Below are 27588 nucleotides of genomic sequence, written 5' to 3'. Positions count from 1 at the left end.
TGAGGTGCAAAGAGTTGAGCAAGTTTAGTGTAGAAATCTCTTAATACAGGGGCTCAAAGTGGGTACCCTGATATAAATGGCACAAATGACCATTATCACATGTAACTTGGTTTTTGATTTTCTTTTGATTTGTTTTGCATTTCTTTGATTCAAATGTTATTATTTTGAGTTTAGTAGTTTCCAAACCATTTACACAAAGTAAAATGGCCTAGGTTAAGGTTTTACAAAAATGGCCATAGACTCATATGTGATGTTATTTTGGTTTTCTTTTCTTTTTCTTTGTCCCTATTTGATTCCATTATGCATGGTTAGGATTTTAGAATCATTGGTAAACACTTCAAACAAGCATCATGGCAAAACTCACCACATTTAGGCATGAGTACTATGCACACTATACAAATCAATTTAAGTTTTTGTTGGTTCCAATTTTTGAATAATGGGAAATGGTTCTTTTTATTGATTTGAACTTTTGGGATGTTACAACTAGACCAAGTGACGGGAAGCACATCATCCTCATTTACTTAAGGAAAACAATGTCTGGTTCTTACAAATTAAACATTGATGCTTCTTATCACAATGATGGTTCTGGTGCGACGGGTGCTGTCCTGCGAAATAGCAGAGGGGGGGCTATAGCTGGTGCAGGAAGTTTGTTGCAAAATGTCCTTAGTGATGCTACTGCGGAAGCGCTAGCTCTGTTTAGGGGATTGGAGTTCCTGGAGCAACTGGGTGCATTTGTAGATTGCATCGAGTCGGATTCCCTAGAGCTCATTGAGGCATGCACGGGTAACTCTGATATCTGCAGTCCTTACTCTGCAATTTTGGTTGAGTGCTTCCTGAAGGTTAATTCAATGGTGGATATCTCTTTTAAGTTTTAACCATTGTCTTAGGGATGCAAATAAGGTGGCGCATGAAATAGCAAGGCATGTTTATTTCTCGAAGCAAACTTTAGTTTGGGACGGGATCTCCTGATTTCATTTTGCCTTTTGTAATGGATGATGTAACTATATTTAAAGTTTAATAAAGCGCCACAAGGCATTCTCTCTCAAAAAAAGGAAAACATTGTCTGCTTTTTTTTTGTCCTGTTGCATATTGCTGTTTTTCTTCGCGCGGAGCTAGCTAACTTTTCCACGCTGGTTTCTTAGTGCATGCAGAAGCACTTGGTCAAACCACTGCATCGATATCAAATCAGATCTCGCATGCATGGTCTCGCATGCATGTAGAAGCAACACTTTGGCAGACTATTGCACAACAGGTCGGAACATGCATGCAACCGCAACTCTAGGCTAGTGTTTATAGAGTACCTTCTAGGCTACTCGTGCATGCGAAACTTTGATAATCTGCTATGTGCACATGGGCAGCTATTTTATGTTGTGACTCCCTCTTTTCCAAACTATGTCTCGCTAGAGATGTTTTATACATACGTTTCTTAATTTTGTAATAGTTTCGTATTAATTTTGTAGTGAAATAATATCAAAGATGTTGTAATGTTACCAGATGTTTACCACAAGTTTATGGTTTCAGTAGTAATCGTTTATAAATTTTATTGAAATAGCTGGTGATTTTTATTGTAACTAAATATATAGCAAATTTTTCATTGCTTAACCAATTTTTTATAGCCACAAAGAATTTTTTTTGGTGTATGATACGTCTCCGACGTATCGATAATTTCTTATGTTCCATGCCACATTATTGATGTTATCTACATGTTTTATGCACACTTTATGTCATATTCGTGCATTTTCTGGAACTAACCTATTAACAAGCTGCCGAAGTGCCAGTTGCTGTTTTCTGCTGTTTTTGGTTTCATAAATCCTAGTAACGAAATATTCTCGGAATTGGACGAAATCAACGCCCAGGGTCCTATTTTGCCACGAAGCTTCCAGAAGACCGAAGAGGAGACGAAGTGGGGCCACGAGGTGGCCACACCCTAGGGCGGCGCGGCCCCCCCCCTTGGCCGCGCGGCCCTGTGGTGTGGGCCCCTCGTGCCGCCTCCTGACCTGCCCTTCCGCCTACAAATAGCCTCCGTCGCGAAACCCCCAGTACCGAGAGCCACGATACGGAAAACCTTACTGAGACGCCGCCGCTGCCAATCCCATCTCGGGGGATTCTGGAGATCTCCTCCGGCACCCTGCCGGAGAGGGGATTCATCTCCCGGAGGACTCTACGCCGCCATGGTCGCCTCCGGAGTGATGTGTGAGTAGTCTACCCCTGGACTATGGGTCCATAGCAGTAGCTAGATGGTTGTCTTCTCCCCATTGTGCTATCATTGTCGGATCTTGTGAGCTGCCTAACATGATCAAGATCATCTATCTGTAATTCTATATGTTGCGTTTGTTGGGATTCGATGAATAGAGAATACTTGTTATATTGATTATCAAAGTTATATCTATGTGTTGTTTATGATCTTGCATGCTCTCCGTTATTAGTAGATGCTCTGGCCAAGTTGATGCTAGTAACTCCAAGAGGGAGTATTTATGCTCGATAGTGGGTTCATGTCTCCGTGAATCTGGAGGGGTGACAAGAACCTCTAAGGTTATGGATGTGCTGTTGCCACTAGGGATAAAACATTAGTGCTATGTTCAAGGATGTAGTCACTAGTTACATTACGCGCAATACTTAATGCAATTGTCTGTTGTTAGCAACTTAATACTGGAGGGGGTTCGGATGATAACCTGAAGGTGGACTTTTTAGGCATAGATGCATGCTGGATGGCGGTCTATGTACTTTGTCGTAATGCCCAATTAAATCTCACTATACTCATCATGATATGTATGTGCATGGTCATGCTCTCTTTATTTGTCAATTGCCCAACTGTAATTTGTTCACCCAACATGCTGTTTATCTTATGGGAGAGACACCTCTAGTGAACTGTGGACCCCGGTCCAATTCTCTTTACTGAAATACAATCTACTGCAATACTTGTTCTACTGTTTTCTGCAAACAATCATCTTCCACACAATACGGTTAATCCTTTGTTACAGCAAGCCGGTGAGATTGACAACCTCACTGTTTCGTTGGGGCAAAGTACTTTGGTTGTGTTGTGCAGGTTCCACGTTGGCGCCGGAATCCCTGGTGTTGCGCCGCACTACATCCCGCCGCCATCAACCTTCAACGTGCTTCTTGACTCCTACTGGTTCGATAAACCTTGGTTTCTTACTGAGGGAAACTTGCTGCTGTACGCATCACACCTTCCACTTGGGGTTCCCAACGAGCGTGTGCTTTACGCGTCATCAAGCTAAATTTCTGGCGCCGTTGCCGGGGAGATCAAGACACGCTGCAAGGGGAGTCTCCACTTCTCAATCTCTTTACTTTGTTTTTGTCTTGCTTAGTTTTATTTACTACTTTGTTTGCTGCAATAAATCAAAACACAAAAAAATTAGTTGCTAGTTTTACTTTATTTGCTATCTTGTTTGCTATATCAAAAACACAAAAAAATTAGTTACTTGCATTTACTTTACTTGATTCATCATGTTTCCTTTTAATTTTACCACAAAAGACATACCGGTAGGACGTGGGTCTATAGTTGGGAGAAATAATATAGAAGAATTTTTCAATCATGTTAGTACCATTGAAGATTTTGAAGATAGACACTTGGTAGACCTTGCTCCCACTTATGAAATTGCTGCTGCGCATTTAGTTCACCTGTTGGAAACTAAATTTGTTAATCTCAATCATATAATCCAACACATGTTCCTTACACTTGGTGATATGGAAGAGGGGGAAAAGAAAGATTTTGTTTTAGAAACCCTTCTTAGAGAATTTGGTGGTCTAGCAAGAGAAGCTAGAAAGGTCTTTCCTAAATTTAATATGCTTGGTTCTCATACTAATTTTGTTAGTCTCCTTAAAAAGATGGACATGGATAGAATAAGATACACTAATAATATTGATGATGGAGGGGAGATCAAAGCACCAATACCGTGTAAACTCCTAGCTATGAATGATGCACTAGAAAATAACTATGCTTGGCTTGTTCCCGAAAATTTGTTTGATGAGAGTAGCAAGCCCAAGACTAATGAAAAGGGAGACGCTAAAACTTATGTATCCAATATACTATGCTTGGTTGAGAAAAATCCACACCCCGCTGTAGAAGTACCACCCTTCGACAATACTTGATACACACTTTCTGCGCCTAGCTGAAAGGCGTTAAAGAAAAGCGCATATGGGAGACAACCCATGTTTTACCTACAGTACTTTGTTTTTATTTTGTGTCTTGGAAGTTGTTTACTACTGTAGCAACCTCTCCTTATCTTAGTTTAGTGTTTTGTTGTGCCAAGTAAAGTCTTTGATAGTAAAGTTCATACTAGATTTGGATTACTGCGCAGTTTCAGATTTCTTTGCTGTCACGAATCTGGGCTAAATTCTCTGTAGGTAACTCAAAAAATTATGCCAATTTATGTGAGTGATCCTCAGATATGTACGCAACTTTCATTCAATTTGAGCATTTTCATTTGATCAAGTCTGGTGCCATTTTAAAATTCGTCAATACGAACTGTTCTGTTTTGACAGATTCTGCCTTTTATTTCGCATTGCCTCTTTTGCTATGTTGGATGAATTTCTTTGATCCATTAATGTCCAGTAGCTTTATGCAATGTCCAGAAGTGTTAAGAATGATTGTGTCACCTCTGAACATGTTAATTTTTATTGTCGCTAACCCTCTAATGAGTTGTTCTAAGTTTGGTGTGGAGGAAGTTTTCAAGGATCAAGAGAGGAGTATGATGCAACATGATCAAGGAGAGTGAAAGCTCTAAGCTTGGGGATGCCCCGGTGGTTCACCCCTGCATATTCCAAGAAGACTCAAGCGTCTAAGCTTGGGGATGCCCATGGCATCCCCTTCTTCATCGACAACATTATCAGGTTCCTCCCCTGAAACTATATTTTTATTCCATCACATCTTATGTGCTTTTCTTGGAGCGTCAGTTTGTTTTTGTTTTTGTTTTGTTTGAATAAAATGGATCCTAGCATTCACTTTATGGGAGAGAGACACGCTCCGCTGTAGCATATGGACAAGTATGTCCTTAGTCTCTACTCATAGTATTCATGGCGAAGTTTCTTCTTCGTTAAATTGTTATATGGTTGGAATTGGAAAATGATACATGTAGTAATTGCTATAAATGTCTTGGGTAATGTGATACTTGGCAATTGTTGTGCTCATGTTTAAGCTCTTGCATCATATACTTTGCACCCATTAATGAAGAAATACATAGAGCATGCTAAATTTGGTTTGCATATTTGGTCTCTCTAAGGTCTAGATAATTTCTAGTATTGAGTTTGAACAACAAGGAAGACGGTGTAGAGTCTTATAATGTTTTCAATATGTCTTTTATGTGAGTTTTGCTGCACCGGTTCATCCTTGTGTTTGTTTCAAATAACCTTGCTAGCCTAAACCTTGTATCGAGAGGGAATACTTCTCATGCATCCAAAATCCTTGAGCCAACCACTATGCCATTTGTGTCCACCATACCTACCTACTACATGGTATTTCTCCGCCATTCCAAAGTAAATTGCTTGAGTGCTACCTTTAAAATTCCATCATTCGCCTTTACAATATATAGCTCATGGGACAAATAGCTTAAAAACTATTGTGGTATTGAATATGTATTTATGCACTTTATCTCTTATTAAGTTGCTTGTTGTGCGATAACCATGTTTCTGGGGACGCCATCAACTACTCTTTGTTGAATTCCATGTGAGTTGCTATGCATGTTCGTCTTGTCTGAAGTAAGAGCGATCTACCACCTTATGGTTAAGCATGCATATTGTTAGAGAAGAACATTGGGCCGCTAACTAAAGCCATGATCCATGGTGGAAGTTTCAGTTTTGGACATATATCCTCAATCTCATATGAGAAAATTATTAATTGTTGTTACATGCTTATGCATAAAAGAGGAGTCCATTATCTGTTGTCTATGTTGTCCCGGTATGGATGTCTAAGTTGAGAATAATCAATAGCGAGAAATCCAATGCGAGCTTTCTCCTTAGACCTTTGTACAAAGTGCATAGAGGTACCCCATTGTGACACTTGGTTAAAACATGTGCATTGCGATGATCCGGTAGTCCAAGCTAATTAGGACAAGGTGCGGACACTATTAGTATACTATGCATGAGGCTTGCAACTTGTAAGATATAATTTACATAACTCATATGCTTTATTACTACCGTTGACAAAATTGTTTCATGTTTTCAAAATCAAAGCTTTAGCACAAATATAGCAATCGATGTTTTCCTCTTTGAAGGACCATTCTTTTTACTTTTATGTTGAGTCAGTTCACCTATTTCTCTCCATCTCAAGAAGCAAACACTTGTGTGAACTGTGCATTGATTCCTACATACTTGCATATTGCACTTATTATATTACTCTATGTTGACAATTATTCATGAGATATACATGTTATAAGTTGAAAGCAACCGCTGAAACTTAATCTTCCTTTGTGTTGCTTCAATACCTTTACTTTGATTTATTGCTTTATGAGTTAACTCTTATGCAAGACTTATTGATGCTTGTCTTGAAGTACTATTCATGAAAAGTATTTGCTTTATGATTCACTTGTTTACTCATGTCATTACCATTGTTTTGATCGCTGCATTCACTACATATGCTTTACAAATAGTATGATCAAGGTTACGATGGCATGTCACTCCAGAAATTATCTGTGTTATCGTTTTACCTGCTCGGGACGAGCAGAACTAAGCTTGGGGATGCTGATACGTCTCCGACGTATCGATAATTTCTTATGTTCCATGCCACATTATTGATGTTATCTACATGTTTTATGCACACTTTATGTCATATTCGTGCATTTTCTGGAACTAACCTATTAACAAGCTGCCGAAGTGCCGATTCTTTGTTTTCTGCTGTTTTTGGTTTCAGAAATCCTAGTAACGAAATATTCTCGGAATTGGACGAAATCAACGCCCAGGGTCCTATTTTGCCACGAAGCTTCCAGAAGACCGAAGAGGAGACGAAGTGGGGCCACGAGGTGGCCACACCCTAGGGTGGCATGGCCCCCCCTTGGCCGCGCGGCCCTGTGGTGTGGGCCCCTCGTGCCGCCTCCTGACCTGCCCTTCCGCCTACAAATAGCCTCCGTCGCGAAACCCCCAGTACCGAGAGCCACGATACGGAAAACCTTACTGAGACGCCGCCGCCGCCAATCCCATCTCGGGGGATTCTGGAGATCTCCTCCGGCACCCTGCCGGAGAGGGGATTCATCTCCCGGAGGACTCTACGCCGCCATGGTCGCCTCCGGAGTGATGTGTGAGTAGTCTACCCCTGGACTATAGGTCCATAGCAGTAGCTAGATGGTTGTCTTCTCCCCATTGTGCTATCATTGTCGGATCTTGTGAGCTGCCTAACATGATCAAGATCATCTATCTGTAATTCTATATGTTGCGTTTGTTGGGATCCGATGAATAGAGAATACTTGTTATGTTGATTATCAAAGTTATATCTATGTGTTGTTTATGATCTTGCATGCTCTCCGTTATTAGTAGATGCTCTGGCCAAGTTGATGCTAGTAACTCCAAGAGGGAGTATTTATGCTCGATAGTGGGTTCATGTCTCCGTGAATCTGGAGGGGTGATAAGAACCTCTAAGGTTATGGATGTGCTGTTGCCACTAGGGATAAAACATTAGTGCTATGTTCAAGGATGTAGTCACTAGTTACATTACGCGCAATACTTAATGCAATTGTCTGTTGTTAGCAACTTAATACTGGAGGGGGTTCGGATGATAACCTGAAGGTGGACTTTTTAGGCATAGATGCATGCTGGATGGCGGTCTATGTACTTTGTCGTAATGCCCAATTAAATCTCACTATACTCATCATGATATGTATGTGCATGGTCATGCTCTCTTTATTTGTCAATTGCCCAACTGTAATTTGTTCACCCAACATGCTGTTTATCTTATGGGAGAGACACCTCTAGTGAACTGTGGACCCCGGTCCAATTCTCTTTACTGAAATACAATCTACTGCAATACTTGTTCTACTGTTTTCTGCAAACAATCATCTTCCACACAATACGGTTAATCCTTTGTTACAGCAAGCCGGTGAGATTGACAACCTCACTGTTTCGTTGGGGCAAAGTACTTTGGTTGTGTTGTGCAGGTTCCACGTTGGCGCCGGAATCCCTGGTGTTGCGCCGCACTACATCCCGCCGCCATCAACCTTCAACGTGCTTCTTGACTCCTACTGGTTCGATAAACCTTGGTTTCTTACTGAGGGAAACTTGCTGCTGTACGCATCACACCTTCCACTTGGGGTTCCCAACGAGCGTGTGCTTTACGCGTCATCAGTGTAATATGTGTAGTTTTTTTATTGTAATTATTGTTGATTTTTGTTGTAAACCAACCTATATCAAAATTTGTTGTTGTTTAACCATTTTTATAATATTATTTTTAAATTTTTTGTAAGCGGAGTGAGAGATTTTATTGCAATACTTGGTATGACTCAAATCTATCCTAGGGTCGCATTTTTATTGTAAATATTGGAAACTTTTGTAATTATTATTATTCAAAAAAACGTTGTTTCACATATGTTCCTTAACCACATTTTATTACTGGAGACACATAATTTCTGTTATAATTGCTCAACACTATTTTCCTTGTACAATATGAAATCATCTATGGGGTGCATACCTGCAGTAGGAGAAATCAATCACATCATTTGGTGGGCTCTACACTCACGTGGGCAGCCTCCGTTTACCGTATGGACCCCATGCATGCCTGCCGTGCTTGCCCCCAACCCCGTGACAAGGCTTAAAGGCATCTCCAACGGTAAACGGACGTTGCGCGACCATTTACGTTCGTGCGGTCGTAAATGCGTCTGGGTCCTGCTCTAGCGGGGCGACGCATAGTGGCCTGACCGTCCGCAGCGACGCAAACCCGGTCTAAATATGCGCCTCGAATGCGTCTCTGCTGTCACTGCGCGAACATGCAAAGTGTTCGCTCGCGTCTGGCGGACGTTTCGTCGGGCCTGCCTAATTAACAGTGACCCAGGCTCGATGCGTCTTCTTAGGCGCACCAGTACGCCGATGCATCGCTTCGGCAGTCCGCGGCCACGTTAATGGTGATGCCTCGCATGGCGCGCGGCCGTCACCTACCTCTGCGCACGAAGTAATGGTGATGCCACGCGTGTGATACGTCCCAAACGTATCTATAATTTCTTATGTTCCATGCTAGTTTTATGACAGTACCTACATGTTTTGTTCACACTTTATGTCATTATTATGCATTTTCCGGAACTAACCTATTGACAAGATGCCGAAGTGCCAGTTCCTGTTTTCTGCTGTTTTTGGTTTCAGAAATCCTAGTAAGGAAATATTCTCGGAATTAGACGAAATCAACGCCCAGTATCTTATTTTTCCACGAAGCTTCCAGAACACCGGAGAGAGACCAGAGGGGAGCCAGGGGGGCCCTACACGCCAGGGCGGCGCGGCCAAGGGGTGGGGCGCGCCCCCCTATTGTGTGGCCCCACCAGGGCCCCTCCGAGGCTGCCCTTCCGCCTACTTAAGGACTCCGTCGCGAAAACCCTAACCGAATAAGCCACGATACGAGAAAAGTTCCAGAGCCGCCGCCATCGCGAAGCCAAGATTCGGGGGACAGAAGTCTATGTTCCGGCACGCCGCCGGGACGGGGAAGTGCCCCCGGAAGGCATCTCCACCGCCATCTTCACCGCCATCGCTGTCTCCATGATGAGGAGGGAGTAGTTCTCCCCCGGGGCTGAGGGCTCTACCGGTAGCTATGTGGTTAATCTCTCTCTCATGTACCCCAATACAATGATCTCATGAATTGCCTTGCATAATTGAGATCCATATGATGAGCTTTGTATCACTATTAATCTATGTGCTACCCTAGTGATGTTATTAAAGTAGTCTATTCCTCCTTCATGATGTAATGTGGACAGTATGTGCATCATGTAGTACTTGGCGTAGGTTATGATCGTGATCTCTTGTAGATTGTGAAGTTAACTATTACTATGCACTCTAGAGTTACTTTATATGAACTCCGGAATTACTCTCTATGGTGTGACAAAGGATGGTGTTTGCATCTTGTGTGATTCCTTTATGATGTTGTGGAGCTTGTTTACTCCGGCTTGAGGGTGCTCTCGTAGCCCTACACAATGAATGGTGTTTGTTATCCAACAATAGAGTCTTTGAAAGTAGTACAAAGGAAGAGAACTTATTTATTATGTGATCAATGTTGAGAGTGTCCACTAGTGAAAGTATGATCCCTAGGCCTTGTTTCCAAGCACTGAAACTCCGTTTATTTACTGTTCTGCTGCATGTTTACTCGCTGCCATCTTTATTTCAGATTGCTATTACCACTCATATTCATCCATATTACTTGTATTTCACTATCTCTTCGCCGAACTAGTGCACCTATACATCTGACAAGTGTATTAGGTGCGTTGGGGACACAAGAGACTTCTTGTATCGTGATTGCAGGGTTGCTTGAGAGGGATATCTTTGTCCTCTACTTCCCTGAGTTCGATAAACCTTGGGTGATTCACTTAAGGAAAACTTGCTGCTGTTCTACAAACCTCTGCTCTTGGAGGCCCAACACTGTCTACAGGAATAGAAGCGTGCGTAGACATCAAGCTATTTTCTGGCGCCGTTGTCGGGGAGGTAAGGTAAAAGGTATTCACATCCTCCGACTACTAAGCTATTTCCTAGCACTGTTGCCTATGTGTGAGTGCTCGAAGATATTTCCTTTAGATCCTGCAATTGCATCTTTTTGTTTCTTGTTTACACTAGTAAGGCATAATGGAAAACAACTGTGAGCTTTTTAATTTATTTCCTGAGTTAAGACATGGATGGTTTGATGCGAAAATTAAAAAACCGATGGAACCTTATTTGCATGCTAGTAGCAATGATATTAATATGAACGCTTCGAACACCATTGTTGCTAATGCTACGGAAAATTCTAAGCTTGGGGAAGCTGGTTTTGATGAGCATGATATCTTTAGTCCCCCAAGCATGGAGGAGAAAATTTACTTTGATGATACTTTACCTCCTAAATATGATGATTACAATGATGACTATGATATTTTCAGTCCACCTACTACTGAGGAGAAAATTAATTATGATTACAATATGCCTCCTATATATGATGATTATGGTGATGAGAATAATAATGATAGTCACTTTGTTGAATTTGCTCCCACTACAATTAATAAGAATGACTATGCTTATGTGGAGAGTAATAATTTTATGCATGTAGCTCATGATAAGAATGTTTCATGTGATAGTTATATTGTTGAGTTTGTTCATGATGCTACTGAAAATCTTTATGAGAGAGGAAAATATGGTTGTAGAAATTTTCGTGTTACTAAAACACCTCTCTTTTTGCTGAAAATCTTGAAGTTACACTTGTTTTATCTTTCTATGCTTGTTGCATTATGCTTTATGAATTTGTTTATTTACAAGATTCCTTTTCATAGGAAGTGGGTTAGACTTAAATGTGTTTTGAATTTGCTTTTTGATGCTCTCTTTTGCTTCAACTCTTATTTCTTGGGAGTGCATCATTAAAATTGCTGAGCCTATCTTAATGGCTATAAAGAAAGCACTTCTTGGGAGATAACCCATGTTTTATTTTGCTACTGTTTTGTTGTGTCTTGGAAGTTGTTACTACTGTAGCAACCTCTCCTTATCTTTATTTTATTGCAATGTTGTGCCAAGTGAAGTCTCTAATAGAAAGTCAATACTAGATTTGGATTACTACGCAGAAATAGATTTCTTACTGTCACGAATTTGAGTAGAATTCTCAGTAGGTAACTCAGAAAAATCTGCCAATTTACGTGCTTGATCCTCAGATATGTACGCAACTTTCATTCAATTTGAGAATTTTCATCTGAGCAAGTTAAGTGCCCCTGAAAAATTCGTCTTTACGGACTGTTCTGTTTTGACAGATTCTGCCTTTTATTTTGCATTGCCTGTTTTGCTATGTTTGATGGATTTCTTTGTTCCATTAACTTTAAGTAGCTTTGTGCAATGTACAGAAGTGTTAAGAATTATTATGTCACCTCTGAATATATGAATTTTCAATTATGCACTAACCCTCTAATGAGTTTGTTTCGAGTTTGGTGTGGAGGAAGTTTTCAAGGGTCAAGAGAGGAGGATGATACAATATGATCAAGAAGAGTGAAAAGTCTAAGCTTGGGGATGCCCCCGTGGTTCATCCCTGCATATTTCAAGAAGACTCAAGCATCTAAGCTTGGGGATGCCCAAGGCATCTCCTTCTTCATCGACAACTTATCAGGTCACCTCTAGTGAAACTATATTTTTATTCAGTCACATCTTATGTGCTTTACTTGGAGCGTCTGTTTGTTTTTATTTTTGTGTTTGTTTGAATAAAATCAGATCTTAGCATTCTTTATGTGGGAGAGAGACACTCTCCGCTGTTTCGTATGAACACATATGTTCTTAGCTTTATTCTTAATGTTCATTGCGAAGGTTGAACTACTTCATTCATTGATATATGGTTGGAAACGGAAAATGCTGCATGTGGTAATTGGTATAATGTCTTGAATAATTTGATACTTGGCAATTGTTGTGCTCATATAGATCATGTTTAAGCTCTTGCATCATGTACTTTGCACCTATCAATGAAGAACTACATAGAGCTTGTTAAAATTTGGTTTGCATGATTGGTCTCTAGAGTCTAGATATTTTCTGGTTAAGGTGTTTGAACAACAAGAAGACGATGTAAAGTCTTATAATGCTTACAATATGTTCATATGTGAGTCTTGCTGCGCCGTTTTATACTTGAGTTTTCTTCAAACAACCTTGCTAGCCTAGCCTTGTATTGAGAGGGAATTCTTCTCGTGCATCCAAATCCTTGAGCCAAAAAACTATGCCATTTGTGTCCACCATACCTACCTACTACATGGTATTTCTCTGCCATTCCAAAGTAAATTACTTGAGTGCTACCTTTAAAATTCTATTCTTTGTCTCCGCAATATATAGTTCATGGGAAAATAGCCTTAAAAACTATTGTGGTATTGAATATGTACATATGTATCTTATTTCTTAATAAGTTGCTTGTTGTGCGGTAACCATGTTTCTGGGGACGCCATCAACTTTTACCTTTGTTGAATATCATGTCAGTTGCTATGCATGTTCGTCTTGTCTGAAGTAAGGGCGATTTTCATGATCAAATGGTTTGAGTATGCATATTGTTAGAGAAGAACATTGGGCCGCTAACTAAAACCATGATCCATGGTGGAAGTTTCAGTTTGGACAATCAATCCTCAATCTCTTATGAGAATATTATCTGTTGTTAAATTCTTATGCATTAAAGAGGAGTCCATTATTTGTTGTCTATGTTGTCCCGGTATGGATGTCTAAGTTGAGAATAATCAAAAGAGAGAAATCCAATGCGAGCTTTCTCCTTAGACCTTTGTACAGGCGGCATAGAGGTACCCCTTTGTGACACTTGGTTGAAACATATGTTATGCAATGATAATCCGTGTTAATCCAAGCTAATTAGGACAAGGTGCAAGCACTATTGGTATACTATGCATGAGGCTTGCAACTTATAAGATGTCTTATACATAACACATATGATTTATTACTACCGTTGACAAAATTGTTTCTATGTTTTCAAAATGAAAAGATCTAGCACAAAAATAGTAATCCATGCTTCCCTCTGCGAAGGGCCATTCTTCTACTTTATTGTTGAGTCAGTTTACCTACTTCTTTCCATCTCAGAAGCAAATACTTGTATAAACTGTGTGCATTGATTCTTACATGTTTACCTATTGCACTTGTTATATTACTTTGTGTTGACAATTATCCATGAGATATACATGTTGAAGTCGCAGAAACTTATATCTTCCTTTGTGTTGTTTCAAAGCTTTCTACTAAGAATTTATTGTTTATGAGTAACTCTTATGCAAGTCTTATTGATGCTTGTCTTGAAAGTATTATTCATGAAAGTCTTTGCTATATGATTCAGTTGTTTACTCATTGTCTTCATCATTGCTTCGAATCGCTGCATTCATCTCATATGCTTTACAATAGTATTGATCAAGATTATGATAGCATGTCACTTCAGAAATTATCTTTGTTATCATTTACCTACTCGAGGGCGAGTAGGAACTAAGCTTGGGGATGCTTGATACGTCCCAAATGTATCTATAATTTCTTATGTTCCATGCTAGTTTTATGACAATACCTACATGTTTTGTTCACACTTTATGTCATTATTATGCATTTTCCGGAACTAACCTATTGACAGATGCCGAAGTGCCAGTTCCTGTTTTCTGCTGTTTTTGGTTTCAGAAATCCTAGTAAGGAAATATTCTCGGAATTGGACGAAATCAACGCCTAGTATCTTATTTTTCCACGAAGCTTTCAGAACACCGGAGAAAGACCAGAGGGGAGCCAGGGGGGCCCCACACGCCAGGGCGGCGCAGCCAAGGGGTGGGGCGCGCCCCCCTATTGTGTGGCCCCACCAGGGCCCCTCCGAGGCTGCCCTTCCGCCTACTTAAGGACTCCGTCGCGAAAACCCTAACCGAATAAGCCACGATACGAGAAAAGTTCCAGAGCCGCCGCCATCGCAAAGCCAAGATTCGGGGGACAGAAGTCTCTGTTTCGGCACGCCGCCGGGACGGGGAAGTGCCCCCGGAAGGCATCTCCACCACCATCTTCACCGCCATCGCTGTCTCCATGATGAGGAGGGAGTAGTTCTCCCCCGGGGCTGAGGGCTCTACCGGTAGCTATGTGGTTAATCTCTCTCTCATGTACCCCAATACAATGATCTCATGAATTGCCTTGCATAATTGAGATCCATATGATGAGCTTTGTATCACTATTAATCTATGTGCTACCCTAGTGATGTTATTAAAGTAGTCTATTCCTCCTTCATGATGTAATGTGGACAGTGTGTGCATCATGTAGTACTTGGCGTAGGTTATGATCGTGATCTCTTGTAGATTGTGAAGTTAACTATTACTATGCACTCTAGAGTTACTTTATATGAACTCCGGAATTACTCTCTATGGTGTGACAGTGACAGTGTTTGCATCTTGTGTGATTCCTTTATGACGTTATGGAGCTTGTTTACTCCGGCTTGAGGGTGCTCTCGTAGCCCTACACAATGAATGGTGTTTGTTATCCAACAATAGAGTCTTTGAAAGTAGTACAAAGGAAGAGAACTTATTTATTATGTGATCAATGTTGAGAGTGTCCACTAGTGAAAGTATGATCCCTAGGCCTTGTTTCCAAGCACTGAAACTCCGTTTATTTACTGTTATGTTGCATGTTTACTCGCTGCCATCTTTATTTCAGATTGCTATTACCACTCATATTCATCCATATTACTTGTATTTCACTATCTCTTCGCCGAACTAGTGCACCTATACATCTGACAAGTGTATTAGGTGTGTTGGGGACACAAGAGACTTCTTGTATCGTGATTGCAGGGTTGCTTGAGAGGGATATCTTTGTCCTCTACCTCCCTGAGTTCGATAAACCTTGGGTGATTCACTTAAGGGAAACTTGCTGCTGTTCTACAAACCTCTGCTCTTGGAGGCCCAACACTGTCTACAGGAATAGAAGCGTGTGTAGACATCAGCGTGCCGCGGCCGTCGCCTGCCTCCGACATATATAAAGAGGGGCGCGCGCATCTCATCTCCTCCCACGCAAAACCCTAGCCGCCGCACAACCTCCACCATAGCGCCGCCGCACAACCTCCACCTTTGCCATGAGTAGCGCCGGACGCGGCCATGCTACCGCGTCTCCACCTCTGACTCCACCTCCTCTGGTCGAGAGCTCTGACGAGGAGTTGGAGGACGACGAAAGCAGCGACAACGTCCTCGACGCGGCCAGGGACGCGAAGTTCCTGGCTAACGCAGAGCAGGAAGCAGAGGAGGAGCAGGCGGCCCACGCGGCGTTCGACGCCGAGATGAAATGCCGCAGGGAAGCGGCCGCCGCAGAGGACGACTCCTCCGAAATCTCATGGTCATCTGATGACCCTGATGCGCCTACCCCGGAGGAGAAGGCGCTGTAGTAGAGGACGTTAGTCGACTCCTTCGAGACGCTCAAGAAGGCCGAGGATGCCGCGAACGAGACGCTGCGGTGGTGCCTGCTAGAGGACGCGATGGTGCACCGAGCTCTAGCGGCTGCACGGCTGGCGGCGAAGAAGCAGACGAGGGAGGGGCTGGGCCGTCAGGTAGAAAGTAGCCTAGGTCTTGTATCAACTGTAGTTTGTAGTACATTATGTGATGTGGTCTAAGACCCCGTGTGTGGCCCGATCTCGCGATTGACCCGAAATCCAAAGGGGGAAGGGAGGGAGAGCACGAAGAACACGATGAACACGAAGAACACGACAAACTCACGCACGCACACCTACCCGATACAATCGATACTTACCCCCGTGGCTCGATGGACCACGCCAATAGAATCACCCGGAAGAGACGCGAGGTAGAATTCCGTGTGAGAGATCGGTGTTGAAGACGGAGACCGGTGAGGGAGAGAGAGTGGAGCACACTAGAATCTCACTCACAAATATCCAATCATCCAACAAGGGTAGCCTTGATACAAAGGGGATGAAACCCTAGGGAGACAAAGCTCAAATCCATGTCTAAGCCTAAATCTTGTCTTGGGAGTAAAGGGGACGACCTAGGTGCTTATATAGAGGTACAAGGCGACTTGGGTCGAATAGGTATGCAGTGGACCGACTCGGGCAGTTCCGGTCGAGTCGAACCCGTGAAATCCGGTCCAGGGGCCGGTCCAACCGGGCCTGGGACCGGACGGTCCGGTCCAAACCGGGCCAGGGACCGGGCGGCAACCGGGAAGGTCGCAAAAGTCCATCCGGTTGGCGTCGGTACGACGCCCAGTTGTCGCCGGGGTGGATCCGGTATGGGGCCCGGTCTGACCGGCCCTGGGGCCGGCCTGGCCGGTCTGGGGCCCGGTCTGACCGGCCTCTGGGCCGGCTGGGCCTTCTCCTCCCGCCTCTTCTTCCTCTTCCTTCTTCTCTTCTTTCCTTCTTCTTCTTCTTCCTTCTTCCTTGCACCATGGGAGTTCCTTCTCTCTTGGTCCTTGTCGATGTCGGCACCTGTAGACACCATGATGATAGGCATGAGGTAGCATACCATTCAAGTTGGTGTTGACGTCGACCATAGAGAGGATAGGGTTCACCTTGACATATATGACGTGGTTTTGTGTCGTTGGTCCACTTGGGGGACTCCTTGGCCATGGTGTAGCGTCGACGATAGGCGGGGCTGCATCATCTCCCCCCCCCCCTTGGGGAAAAGTCGTCATCGACTCTTGCTCCTCCTCACCGATGAGGTAGACGTTGATCCTTGTAGCTTGGGGAAGGACTTGTATAGTTGCCCTTGTATCCTTATGGATGCTCGTCGTGGTGCGGGCGTCCTTGTTGTAGTCCATGACGGGTCTCCCATGTAGTGGTGGAGGGATAAAGTCGCGGTCGAAGAAGAACTTGGTGAAAAACAACTTGCGAATGGAAAGCTTGTGGATGCCAATTTTGTGATCGGCCAACAAGAGGCTCTCAATCAAATGCGAAGCATCAAGTCGTTTCTCGAAGAGGCATGTGGCAAAAATGGGAACCACAAGAGTGTCGATGTATCCAAAATTTGGTGGGGCAAAAGTTTGTGCATGTAAAAGTTTGGTTTGTAAAGTGTCAAAAATGTGATGTGTAGAATTGTCCCACACAAATGGAACAATCAAAAGGCAAGTATCGGCGGCAAAATTTTGGGCAAAACTGTTATGTGCAATGGCAAAGAGATGGAAACTTCTAGCTTGGGAAAGTATGGTTGGCGTGAGCCAAGTATGGGTATCCTCAAGTGTCAAAGAATCCATTTCAATTGCCAAAGATGAAATGAGAAATCCAAAGGAGAGCAACTTTTTGTGTGACATGTGGCACAAGATGCATAAGGTGTCTCTCACATGTATGGCATGGTCCTTGAGATTCTCGGAGTGTATGATGATAACATCAAGACATACAACAACCATTGTGCCAACAAGATGTGTCAAGAGATGTTGCATAAGAGGCCAAAGAGGTGACGAGGAGTTGGACCAAACCGAAAGCTCGACAAGACAAGCCGGAAACACACGAGGGCGAAGGCTTTTGGGAACATACCGTTTGGTGTGAATCCCATGGGTAAGGCCCTTGTTGGGGTAGCTCTCAATTGCGCGTTTCGTCAACTCATGTTCTGTGGCGGTTGAAGCGGTCGTCCGTGTACCTACACATGGAAGAAGCAAAACAAAAAGCGTGTGTGCATGGTAGATGAAAACATCATCCATCATTATGTTCCATGACTTGTGCACATCACCATTAGTGTCAAGCAAGATAGTATGAAATGCATGGCGATGGTGCATATGGCAAGAAGGTGCATTCATGGCATGTGGTAACTCATGATCATCAAAAAGTGAGAAGGCTATGGGGGCCATCTCGTGGACAATGAAATAAGCATTCTTGCATACCAAGCATAAGAAAGAGCAATTGTTCACAATCTTGGATGCGAGGATCATGGAAGAGTGTAAACATTTGGGGCAAAGCATGCGGAAGCTAATGTCATCCTTGTCATTATCATTGCAAGCAATACATGGGAAAGAGCAAGTGGTCGACATATTGCAAGCAATGGTAGAAAAATTAAAGCTCTCATAGCATGGCATGGTCATGGTATCACAAGCATTCACTTCCACATGATCAACAATGTTATCAAGCAAAGTATCGTATGGGAAAATGAAAGTAGCATGTGACGTAGCAAATGTATCATCAAGATCATGCATGCACTCATAAGTCATCATGTCCACTAGTGGGATCATGGCATCATCAACACCTATGTTGTTACCTTTGTCGGCCGACTCATTTGAGGTAGGTGTTGTGGAAGTAGGAGGATCCATGTGGTCGACATGTCCGTCTTGAAGCAAGCATGGTGAGATATCATCATCCTCATGCACCATGTACATCGTCTCCATAATCGGGAACTCGTCCTCCGTGGAACCTAGTGCCACATAAGAAGACACAAACGAGGGAGAGGTTAATGTGTTAGCAAATGCGATGTCCTCCATGGACCTATCATCTACCTCTCTCAACTCACTTGGTGTATCACTCATGTCCTCCAAATGGAAGCACTCAAACTCACATATGGGGTGGGAGTCACTCAACTCACTATCACTCTCACTCAAGTGGGCTAAGTGGCTCTCATGCTCACATGGGATTGGTACCAACTCATCGATCAAGCATATAGGAGTAGGCTCGACTTTCTCATCTCCATGCACCTCCTTGGATGAAGGGAAGTTCCCATGCTCAACCATCTCAACTCCATGCGCCTCCATAGGTGAAGGGAGAATCCCATGGTCACCATGCTCAACTCCATCGCCTCCCAAGTCATCCTCAAGCGGTGGCGCCATAGTGTCGTGGAGAGCTAGGCTCGGATCCACATCATCCTTGAGTTGACCGTGTAGATCTTCATCTTGAAGTGTGGGCGCTATAGGCATCTTGGGGACTTGTGCATTTAGCTCGTTGAAGTAGAGCGTCTTGGCGCTTGGTGTTGTGCATTGCCATGCCACATGACCCTTGGCCTTGCACACCTCACATAGGAGATTGGGACATTCCCGTGGAGGGTGGCCTTGTTGCTTGCACTTGTAGCATTGGAGTCCATAGGCATGTGACGAGGTAGGGGCCATTGTGGTGGTGGCACAAGAGGTGGAAGTCGCCTTATGAGGAAGACCCTCTTGATGTGCCCTCTCCATCCTTGGAGTGGTAGACACCCTATGATGGTGTTTGTCGCCTTCATGTCGAGGCTCTCGTCTTCGTGCTTCGTCACCATGTCTTGATGAGTGTCGTCGAAGATCCTTGGGGGATGTTGGTCGATGGCGAACATGAGATGGCTTGTGGCGGCGAAGATCATGTGGCGATGTATGTCGATGGAGACCATGAGGTGGTAGTGGTCGACGACTATCATGAGATGGTGTGAGTCGATGACGGTCCTTGCCATGCCTAGATGATGGCTCATGCGACTTGGCATGTTGCTTGCGGTGCCTTGTGGGGCTTGGAGGAGAGTGTCGATGACGATCATGCAGGGGACGCTCTTGATGCTCCATATGATGTACTTGAGGTCGACGATCTTGTGCATAAGCACTCTCATAGTGGCGCCTTGAGGAGCTCGGAGAAGTGTGTCGATGACGCTCATGATGGGGACGCTCTTGATGATCCATATGATGGTGCCATCGTGGAGGTCCTCTATCTTCATATGTAGCTCCATTGGCCAAGTAGGGGTACATGGAGGCACCGGTGTTGCTCATGGTGGGGTCGAGGTGAGGCTCTGCCATGGTGTCGATGTCGTACTCGTGGCGTTGCTCCATCATGTCGTCCATGCTTGGTGAGCCATTGTCGATGTAGAGCTCGTCGAAGTCGTCCTTAAGGTGGCGCTCCACCATGTCGTCCATGTCGATGATGCTTGGGGAGCCATGGTCGTTGTCGAGCTCCTCGATGTCGGAGATGTCGGTGATGCTTGGGGAGCCATGGTCGTTGTCGAGCTCCTCGATGTCGGACATGCCGATGATGCTTGCGGAGCCATAGTCAGAGTAGAGCTCCACATGTTCCTCCACATCCGCGGTGCTTGAAGAGGTATCCTCCTCGAAGTGCTCCGTGTACTCCTCCATATCTTCTTCGTCGCTATACATGTTAGCACGACAAGATCTATATGGTGTATGTTAGTGGAAGAACACTACCTTGCAACCTTACCGTGGTATGACAAGATTGGGGTGATCCAACAAACCGAGAGTTAGAACAATTGTATCGGGCACTCACACAAAGACACATGCAAAAGCTAGCAAATATGGTGGTAGGTGAGTGTGGTGGAAAGCCAAAAGACGAAATCCGAAATCAAGTTTGTTGTTAAGAGTGGGTGAAATCCAAAAATCAAATGTCAAAGCGATGATCACTATAAACACGGAAAAGTTGTGGAACGCACACACGGGATAAGCGGGGTTAGTGCAACCAAGGAATGAGCGGAAAAGTGTAAGAAGCCCTTAATCAAGGGTGCTCGGTGTCACACTAACACAAGAAGAGATCAAAGCTTTGGTTGCAAACGAAGAGACAACAAGATTCACACGCGGCCTCTCTTATCCTTTTCTCTCTTTTGCTTAAAAGCTTTTCTCTTTTGTATTTGGTGGCACTTGACACTCTTTTTGTATCTATGGTGGCACTTGTACTCTTTTGTATGTATGGTGCGACTTGCACTCTTTTTGTGTTTTTGCGGCTTTTTCTCGCACTATGTTAGCGTTAGCTCGCTTTTGCTATCTTGCCACACGAGTTTTGCTTAGAAGCTTGACTCCACACTACACACACACCTCACTATCGGGGCCACGTGCAATGTCTCGCAACACTCAATAAGCAATGCTCGATAGGATAGATCGCAAAAGAAGAGGGGTTACAAGGGGAATGCAAGTTATACCTAAGATGTTAGGCGGTGATGAACACACAACTTGCGATGATGGCGGTGATGTCAAGAGTACGGTTGCAAGTTTGGGGTGCCTCGGATGTCATCGCTTGCTTCGGAGCTGCGGGTTAGTTTCACAAACAAGGCACTCAAACCGGAACAAGCAAACACAAGTTAGCGGAAGAAAAAGGGTCAAAGTAGCTTGGCGGTGGTGGCGGTGGTAAGCCGGTGGTGGAATGTGTCGATGCTCTTGCGGTTGCGGCGGTGGTTGAGGGCCCGCGGTGGTGTTTACCGGTGGTTTGGGATGGTGGCGGTGCTTGCCGGCGATGGAGAGGAGTGGTGGTGGTCGGCGGCGGAGGTGGGAGTGGTGGCGCCCGGTCTGGGGCCTGGTTGACCGGCCCTGTGACCGGCTGGCTCGGTCTGCCGCCCTGTTGACCGGGTTTTGGCCCGGTTGGCACCCGGTTTGGCGCCCGGTTGACCGGCCCTGGCGCCGGCTGGTCCGGTCTGCCGCCCGGTTGACCGGGTTTCTCAACCGGCCTGTCGTGTTCTTGAGCCAAACTCGTCCAAATCGACCCAAATCGAAGGAAAACGATGGAATTGGGGGCTAGAAGTTGGGGAAATAGTGGATCAAGCACAATAACACCGAATCCATGGACCAAAACCACTCAAAACACAAAGAAATCGCAGATCCATCAAAAGGCAATTTAGGGCTATTTTTGGGGATTTTTGGGGAATTTTTTTTTGAGAAGAAATTGGGTGGGTGGGGGGTTAAAACCGCGGAAACCAAAGACTGCTGATACCATATGATGTGGTCTAATACCCCGTGTGTGGCCCGATCTCGCGATTGACCCGAAATCCAAAGGGGGAAGGGAGGGAGAGCGCGAAGAATACGATGAACACGAAGAACACGAGGAACTCACGCATGCACACCTACCCGATACAATCGATACTTACCCTCGTGGCTCGATGGACCACGCCAATAGAATCACCCGGAAGAGACGCGAGGTAGAATTCCGTGTGAGAGATCGGTGTTGAAGACGGAGACCGGTGAGGGAGAGAGAGTGGAGCACACTAGAATCTCACTCACAAATATCCAATCATCCAACAAGAGTAGCCTTGATACAAAGGGGATGAAACCCTAGGGAGACAAAGCTCAAATCCATGTCTAAGCCTAAATCTTGTCTTGGGAGTAAAGGGGAAGACCTAGGTGCTTATATAGAGGTACAAGGTGACTTGGGTCGAATAGGTATGCAGTGGACCGACTCGGGTAGTTCCGGTCGAGTCGAACCCGTGAAAGCCGGTCCAGGGGCCGGTCCAACCGGGCCTGGGACCAGACGGTCCGGTCCAAACCGGGCCAGGGACCGGGCGGCAACCGGGAAGGTCGCAAAAGTCCATCCGGTTGGCGTCGGTACGACGCCCGGTTGTCGCCGGGGTGGATCTGGTCTGGGGCCCGGTCTGACCGGCCTCTGGGCCGGCTGGGCCTTCTCCTCCCGCCTCTTCTTCCTCTTCCTTCTTCTCTTCTTTCCTTCTTCTTCTTCCTTCTTCCTTGCACCATGAGAGTTCCTTCTCTCTTGGTCCTTGTCGATGTCGGCACCTGTAGACACCATGATGATAGGCATGAGGTAGCATACCATTCAAGTTGGTGTTGACGTCGACCATAGAGAGGATAGGGTTCACCTTGACATATATGGCGGGGTTTTGTGTCGTTGGTCCACTTGGGGGACTCCTTGGCCATGGTGTAGCGTCGACGATAGGCGGGGCTGCATCATTATGCTTTTTAAATATTATTGGAAAACAAAAAAAATGGGTCGCCCCGCTGGCAGCACACCCAGACGCAAACGGACGCGCGGTAAAAATATGTACGCGGGACGATGCAAATAGACGCGCGTAAGGTAACCTTTTGGGCGTCCGATATGCGTCGGCCCGTTGGAGATGCCCTGACACAGCGCAACAATAGGGAGAAAGGTTACCGGTTCATGATCATCCAATATTGATCGAACGTTAGTAAATGCAACTGATTTTGGGGGGCGGATCTGACAACCGACGCCTAGCGCACGCCTCTACTTAAGGCAACAACTGTCAAAGGAGAGAAGCATCCTCAAGATCACGGCCTGGGCGGCGGCGGAGCATTGTCCCCTGTAATCGAATATTACCACCATCGTTGTAATCGGATATTGCCACCATATACTTCTGATAAGAATAGATCCCAACGGTATCATGACATCCGGTATCAGATTTGCCGGGTCGATCTCCTTTCCCCCACCACACTGGAAACCCGCCGCTATACTGTCAATTGACGTCGCCTCCTCTCCACCATGGATCCCGCTCTCAAGGAGTATCTTGAGAAATGAGGCAGGACACGGCGACGCTCTTGACCGAGAACTAGGAGACGACGCGTGCCAGGAATCGGCTTCGCTCATGGCCCGACAGGAGGCCATGTCAAACCAGATCGCAAATCAGACCACTCAACTAGCTGATTTATGTGCATGGAAGCCGAATCTTGAAGCCCGCTCGGGGCAACTCCAAGCTACCGTGGCGGATCTGCAACAAGCGTCTCCCTCTGGTGCTGCAGTTGCAACCTTGTGCGGATCAGAAGCGGCTCAAGCCACCGGCCTACAAACCTTCGCACTGCGTCGAGATGATCCACGGGCCAGTTGGCCATGACTCCGTCAACACACCCGAAAGTTTCTCGACGGTGGCCTTAGGGTCACCGTTAGTACCTCCGGTTACAAGCATGTTCTCTTTTCAGCAACCTCTGACCGCGCATGTTGCTGATTCTGCATCGTGAGTCTGGGTGCAAACCTCCTACCATGTCGTTTCCACTTTCTCGGGTGATAAACCAAACCTATGGAAAACTTTGTCCAAAAATGATTTCCAATTATTGGCCATCCATGATTCATATTGGTTTAGCATGGAAATTCTCCATTTATCTGTACTAGCAGGGATCTGGCTCCAATCAGTGCAAAAAAAAGTCACACTCCATTGGGATGCTTTTACCCCTTTAGTATGTACACGTTTTGGGCGTGATAGCCACACTTCCTGATATTACAATTCTATAAATACAATTCTGTTATCATAAGCCACGTGCGGGGTGCGTCTGTTAGTTTGACTTTAACATTTACTTGTAGAGGAGAGGAGAGTGGAGAGAAGAAGAGAGAGCGTTCTACTTTGAGATATATATGTATCCTTGTCATGTATATATAGCCGTTAGTGGGATGATTGAATCTCAATCTTGCAGTCTATCATCAGTCGCAGCCTGAGCACCGTCTTTGAACTTGCTTTCCTCTTCCCTTCTCCTCGCTACAGTACCCGTGAGAGGCGGAAAGGAGAAGCCAGGTTTCCCTAGTCTCTCCGCCGGCCAGATCGCCGGTTCCCTCACTCTCCACCGGCTGCCTCGGCGGCGGGAGAGTGGGGGAACCGCGGATCTACGGATCCGGCTTGTAGATAGTAGGGTCGATGGGTCTACCGGCGGCGTTGTGGTGGTGGAGGCGACGCCGGGAGGAATAAAGGGGCCTCAGCTCAATCCCCATCGCGACGACGCCTTCCCTGGTGGCGTCGGAGAGCTGGAGGCCGTGTGTGCCCGCGGATCTGGCGGATCCATGGGAGTAGGGTTCCTCGGGGGGTTGGCGTGGCGGCGGCGCCAACTCCCTTGTGGATTTTGTCCTCCGGCTTCGCCGTCGTGGCTGCGCTCACTCCAACGCCGCCATGGAGCTAGGGAGGTTCTGTACAGGAGTCGCGCTGGCATCAAGGGCCAGTTCACTCCAGAGGCTGCTGTCGCCGATGCGGGCTTGGTGGATGTGGATGGGCGGCGTCGCGGTTTTCCATCGACTCTGTCGATTGGCTCCGGCGGCGGCGCGACTCGGACAAGCTCGGGGCTCTCCCCGGCCGATGTTCCCCAAAGAAGGCAACTCCGCCGTGCTCGGCGGGTGCGGTTAGAGGTCCATAAAGCAGCGGCGTCTGCGAGGGTGCTTCTCCGAGTCAAGGTTCGATGGTTTCATCTCTTTCCCTTCCGGCGTTCTCGACGGCGGCGGGTGCGGGAGATGCTCGATGGCGTTCTGCACAAAGATCTCAAGGGCCTATGTGTAATTTTCTTTTTTGTGAGGTCTTTTGTGCAAAGTGTCGGAACAGCTGTTGTTCTGGAGTGTTCGTGTTGTTTCCACGTTGTAATCGGTTGCTAATATGAATGGACACGTGGTAACTTCTCAAAAAAAAAAAAAAAAAAAAAAAAGCCTGAGCACCGTCTTGCACATGTTAGATTTGTTTGACAAATCGAATCAGAAATTATTATGCATGTCGCCGTGTCTAAGCTTCGTAGTAGTTATGTAGTCAATCAATTATATAATTCCCAAAAGGCCTAGAACACATCTTCGTTGTTCATGGAAGATGGAAGACTACGAACATAATTTTCACAAAAAAGGTTTAATCGTGTAATAAATAGAATTATTAAAGAGTAAAAAAATCCATAGCTCTAGATACTCCAAGCCAGTACAATCGAAGAGAAACAATAAAAATATCTACGAAAATCCTAGCTAGTCTTGATCTACAAACTCTCTCAATGGCTTCTCCAACTGTTTCATCACTGCCTCCCATCCTGCATGTGTCGGGTGCATGTCGTCCCAGTAGAAAAATTTGCTGGACTTGTCGCACACCGTGTAAAGAAGCTCTGACGACTCGCCTTGTTGTCCACAGTAACCCTTTGAATCGAAACTTTCACAGCACGGTGACAACTTCCGCTTGAATTGCTTGGATAGCTCTTGGCCTTTACCTATAGGTACATCAGATAAAATTGTTCGTATCAATTTCAAACACACAATCAAATTCATAGATTAGAAATCTTATACTTAATAGCATTGATACAATGATACTTGCCGATGCATGCATGTATGTACGTACCTGGTACATTATCCACTATGTTACTGAAGCCGGTGTAGAGGTCGACAACGTGGACATTCTTCTTTGCTTCCATCACTTGTTTCAGGTTATTGTTATGGACAGATGCACCCAGGTTTCCGAAGACGTCACACGCGGTGTAGTTGCTTGTCCTTGTTTGTGATGGCGTGCAGCCGACAGGATGCAAGTTGTTCACAAGAACCTTTGTCACCCCGAGCTTCTGCAGTTGGTCCACATTGTCGGCAATCTCCTTGGTCACCTTCGCAATATAAGCATTGATCTGCATACATACATGATAGTATCAGAATTAGTAGTAAGTAAGAAGCAGAGATAATAAATAAATAACGCCGGTAGCTACTCACATCGTTGGGAGTAGTGAGGCCAATCACGCCGGTGTTCGCATGGTAGTCGTTGCCAGAGATGGCCACCAGCGCCACGGAGCGACTCAATTGCTTCTCTGAGATGATCCCGTCTTTAACCATCTTCTTGAAAGTGTCCACTTGCTTGACGAGGGTGGGGACCTTGTGTGCCGACGTGGTTTCCAGCACGCCAGCGCCGCCATGAGCGAAGGTCATGCCGGACGGGTCGCATGTCTTCTCCGCCGTGAGGGCATGGGCTGGAGGTGCTTCCTCGATCCCGAGGATCGTTGCTGAAATTAAGGAACCAGAGATCACATGAGTAAGTATATATACTATACTAGCTACTAATTGACAATCATACCGAGTAGTACATACCAATGAAATCAGACTGAATTTTATAGTTGGAGAAGCGTCCCGACGGAGTATTTGGTCGCGGGTTTCCATCGGCGTCAACATAGGAGGAGCCGTAGGGGTATGCCCACTGCCGGGACATCTGGGTGACAGGGTCGGTTAGCGGGAGGTTCCCGTTGTCGGCGAAGTCATCCCCGAAGACGAAAAGGCTGTAGCTTGACAGCTTCTTCTGATGGCCGTCGGCAGGGGCAGGCCGGGCCTCAACTCCATTGGGGTTCAGAACAAGGAGGACGAGGAGGATGACGCCCAGGACGGTCCTATGGAGCTTCATTGCCTCTAGTCTAGTGCTTATGTTTGCGGGCGCGGATACGAGGATCCTCGAACTCGTCTTCTGCGATATAGGCTCCTCTCTTCCTATTTATGGAACCAGCAACGCAAAGCTCAAATACCAGGAAGGTAAAATCGTAAACGGACTCGCGGCGTCGGTCGGAATCGGAGACCACAGCTAGATCGGGCTACAGCACGGTTGGACACGGAGTCATGTACAGGTACGCGTACAACACAATCGGACACGGAGT

The 27588-nt window shown here is 45.4% G+C and overlaps 1 protein-coding gene across 1 annotated transcript; it reads right to left on the bottom strand.

The window, feature by feature from the left end:
- Positions 1-25939: 25939 nt before the first annotated feature.
- Positions 25940-27341, bottom strand: LOC127321325 (GDSL esterase/lipase At5g03610-like). Its single transcript, XM_051350347.1, has 4 exons — positions 27035-27341; positions 26663-26949; positions 26304-26580; positions 25940-26175 (listed from the first exon to the last, which is right to left on the bottom strand). The coding sequence occupies exons 1-4, from the start codon at positions 27339-27341 to the stop codon at positions 25940-25942; spliced, it is 1107 nt and encodes a 368-aa protein (XP_051206307.1).
- Between the last annotated feature and the right edge of the window lie 247 nt (positions 27342-27588).

Source organism: Lolium perenne, chromosome 6 (assembly GCF_019359855.2).
Source record: "Lolium perenne isolate Kyuss_39 chromosome 6, Kyuss_2.0, whole genome shotgun sequence".
Lineage (NCBI taxonomy): Eukaryota > Viridiplantae > Streptophyta > Magnoliopsida > Poales > Poaceae > Lolium > Lolium perenne.
The sequence above is the reverse complement of the archived record's forward strand: the minus strand, read 5'-3'. Positions and strand labels throughout refer to the sequence as shown.

Excerpts from the sequence above, each read along its gene's own strand:
- LOC127321325 (XM_051350347.1), bottom strand. The coding sequence starts at position 27,341 with ATGAAGCTCCATAGGACCGTCCTGGGCGTCATCCTCCTCGTCCTCCTT. Across the intron at positions 26,581-26,662 it reads GCCTCACTACTCCCAACGAT|ATCAATGCTTATATTGCGAA; the intron begins GTGAGTAGCTAC and ends GTATGTATGCAG. Across the intron at positions 26,176-26,303 it reads CATAGTGGATAATGTACCAG|GTAAAGGCCAAGAGCTATCC; the intron begins GTACGTACATAC and ends ATGTACCTATAG.